Here is a 4,041-nt window from a genome sequence, read left to right on the forward strand (position 1 = left end):
CCAACTGAAGATCGAAGATCGCAAAGTACCACGACCGATCGGTACTGAAAGAGCAACGTGGAAGAATTACTCGGCAGCGGGCATGGGTCCGGGCGGGGACGCCGATTCCATCAGTTGGATGCTCAATGAGAAACTAGCATGGTCGAATTGCAACCTGGCGCCTGGTATCGACAGGCACCAGATGTTTCGATCGAATCCCACTTATAACCAACGTATATCCACCGTCGAACCTGAGCTTCATCAAATGATGGAATCTTCCTTCCAGGTAACTGTCAGTTCTCTCACACGGTTACATGATTAATTTTATTATTTGCAATTATTTTTATCTAATAATTTATTATATTTTGTACAACATTGTTACATATAATGGTAAGAAAAAGATCTAAATCTTTTATTACTTTTATCAAGTACTTATGCCTTAAAACTGCATAAGTACTTGATAAAAGTAATAAAAAATTCACATAACTTGAAAAATTCATCGTGTTAAAGATCAAAATAATTTTCTGTGCTTTGATAATATACTAATAAATGATTCCATTACGATTTTGTATAAATTTGTATATTTTTTACATTAAAATGACGATTTTTGCAAATATAAAGGGTAAGAAGTTCGTTGGTATTAAGAAAATTGAAAATCATTGTTATCTCTGACATCCATCCCTGTATGCTTAATTTTTCACTTACCCACACGCGCGCGCGTGTGATAGAAGGCAGATTTGTGTAGTACTATAAGCTTTTTGTAATATCAAAGATTAAAATTCGCAAGATCTCTACCATATGTTATTTGTTTGCACACGCGTGTAATTAACTTCTCGTGTTTAGGGCCATGTGAATACACAACAGCCTTTCCCGGCTAACGGAAATACGACATTGTCACTCATGCCAGCATTGACGTTAATGCCGGGACAATATGACATGGCAGAACTCCCGCAAGGCGAACAGAATAAGATAGATCCACCTGCGTGGGGAATGCCCGATGCCGTACAAGACAAGCAACATCCGGTAAGATTTCTTTATCTAGTAAAATTCCTCCGATTTGAAATTTTTTTTTTTTGAAACTACGGATAATGATATGACAATACTATTGTAGGGAACTATGAATATATTAATTTTACTTATTTGCAGGCATGGACTAAATGGACCCACTAAAAAACACAAAAACTGATTGTGCTAACACAGCTTCAACCTCTAAATCTTTTCATATTTTGGATCTGATAATGAGAAACGAAGAGATAGTAATAGCGATAGTCTGAATTGGATCAATTATTTGTAGGCACATGAATTATATTACAATCTTATTATATTCATTCAAACCCAGATTCTCTCTTAATATTGCTTGTCACACTAGAGGATAAATCCTTAATTATTCAATTTATTGCTAATATATTTCTCGAGTTAATTACAGACGCAATTATAAGCAATATCAACAAGAGCGAAAGAAAAGGGAAAGAGAGTCCGTGCTGGTTAAGGAAAACAACAGTAAGATAATAACAGCGTAATTAATTATAATTACCTCGGATCTGTGTTATGCTTTTCTTAGCCGTACGAATATGTTCCGTTATCAATCGTTGATCAGCAGAAACATTGCTATCCCCTAACAATTGAATGTTAATAATGATGATTTATTTTCTATTGTCGAAAAGAATCTGAGTTTGCGATATTCGGAAACGATTCGGAGTTGCAATATTTTGAAACATATTTGCCAAATCCAAAACGATGGTCTAAATACATATAACAATACGTACACGTAAAATTTACATTTTGCATCGCCACTTTAGCCTCTGTAGTAGCGTTAACTGACGTTTAAAATTTTGCTAGATACATAAATCCACATTATTATGAGACAGACTCGTAATAGCGAAGCGTATTCGCCAAATTACAATGATTCAGGTATATATATATATGTATATTTTTTTTTCCATAACATGTTTTAAATCGCTACTTCAGTCTGTACAATGCACCGATAATGGAACATTTAACACAGATCGTATCACAGATGGATACGAATTATTATATCCAAGACAAAGCTCTTGCTTCGAATTACGATTGATTTAAAATTTCGTTTGCTTGCGTTGAGGACAGCTGTGCTTCTAGCACCACCATATCGAACGATAGGTGACGAAAATTACGTGTTACTATTTAGAGCGCTGTAAAGAAACGCTGTAATCTTACGGACATGTTACAATCGTGTAAATAATTGCTTGCAAAACGAGAGATTCCGATTACTTCCATGTTGCAAATTGAGAGTGAAGAATTGAGACTGAGGGAGACAGTCCGAATGAAAGATACGAAGAAAGTCTTGGAAACCATATTGGCTTCATCGAACCTGGGTACATATTACTCTTCTTCCACTTTTGCACTTACGCTTGAATTCATTATTGTAACTCTGTCAAGTTTGACCGTTGCTTCTAAACTGTGCCCCAGAACAGATAGGTAGTAATTAGGGAAAAACAAAGAGCGTTCCTTAGCACTGTAGACTCGCGATCGTCGATTACGTCTTAATCGCCTTTAAAGAGCACTTTCACTTTATTTCTACCTAGACGAACGTCCATATAGTTTTTCATCGACAAGTGTACGTTAGTGTTACATCATTTACTTGATCGAAGATACGAAAACGATGAGCGACATAGTTCCAACCGATTACTTAAAAGATGATTAAATAAAGGAGGTTTTCATTGGCCACACAGCCGTTCCGGTATAATACATTTACATCTTTGCATTTGTTTCGTAGATGAAGTTCTTTATCGAATAATGAGCATCGCGTACTGTTTCAAGCAGATTCATCGAATACAGATTATCACGATTGTAGCGAATTTTTATCGAGCTCACACACAGCACGCAGAACGTGAGAAAATTCTATACGTACCCCATACACCACGCGTAAACGTCGCGACCAGGTTCTCGGGAAAATCGAATTTATGTAAACGTTACAAGAGATGTGTCACGAATCGAATACGCAATGTACTAATAATATATTATATATACCGAATCCTATTCAGATCAATGAATACAGTTCATTGTAAAAGTGGTAGTGGGCCGCCAACGCATGAGGATATAGCCGTGCGTCCCTAGTGCGACAGTGCTATTATAATATTATTATTGCTGTGGTGGTGTAATAATGTTTATTATTATATTATGGTTATTATTACACGCAAAACATAACTATAGGAAAGAAAGAGAAAAAAAAAAGAAAAAAAAACAGATACATAGAGAAGGGGAGACAGATGTCACCCTGCTATCTCGGCTGGACTTAGTAATGATATAATATTATATAGAGATAAACAAACACACACACTCGGATATATGAAATGTTCATTTCGATTGAACATTTGAAAATCTTTCTTGGTGGGGATTTCGGCAAGTGTTCAATACATAGCGACGATATACTATAATTGAAACGGTCCCCACACGCGTAAGTTGAGACGATTATGATGATGAGAGAAAGAGATAATGATGAAGGTAATGATGAAGATGATAATGATAATGATAATGATATGAAGCTCATGGAAATCGTACGAGGGCTTTTTGACCTATATTCCAGGGAGCGCTTCAATTATTCTCTAAGGATATATTGTTATAATTTAAAGCCTATTTTCAAATTTGATTTATGATAACTGCGATATATGATATAAAACTATTATATGACATATAACAATAAAGCAAATAAATATAACGACGACGAATTGCGATCTCTTCATTATATTAACCTGCCTTTGATTCTCTTCTTCTTCAATTTCTTTTTCTTCGTGAATATCTTTATTTAAATCTGCCCATTGTTTAATCTCAATCTTTCACTTTTATATATTCTTCGTGCAATGTCTCTAAACAATCAAGTTTTTTGTTACTTATTAACATACCTCTGACTTCACCGATGAATTTGTATGGAAATATTTTTTTCAATTTACTGAAATTTATTATAAATTGCGCGTATTTATTACACATGTAATAAAAAAATATTTTTTTTTACTAACTCATGCGTTTGAGTATTTATTATTAAAATTTCAAACAATTAAAAATTAATATTTGTTTCAAAATCATTAT

General features: G+C 34.4%; 1 protein-coding gene across 1 annotated transcript in view; it reads left to right on the top strand.

The window, feature by feature from the left end:
- Positions 1-3,490, top strand: part of mask (multiple ankyrin repeats single KH domain) — a 27,364-nt gene extending 23,874 nt beyond the window's left edge. Inside the window, 3 exon segments of the mRNA XM_018510018.1 lie at positions 4-265; positions 823-1,002; positions 1,126-3,490. Of these exon segments, the coding sequence (XP_018365520.1) occupies positions 4-265; positions 823-1,002; positions 1,126-1,149 (466 nt within the window). The 3' untranslated portion in view covers positions 1,150-3,490.
- Positions 3,491-4,041: the final 551 nt, after the last annotated feature.

This window comes from Trachymyrmex cornetzi, unplaced genomic scaffold (genome assembly GCF_001594075.2).
Source record: "Trachymyrmex cornetzi isolate Tcor2-1 unplaced genomic scaffold, Tcor1.1 scaffold322, whole genome shotgun sequence".
Taxonomy (NCBI): domain Eukaryota; kingdom Metazoa; phylum Arthropoda; class Insecta; order Hymenoptera; family Formicidae; genus Trachymyrmex; species Trachymyrmex cornetzi.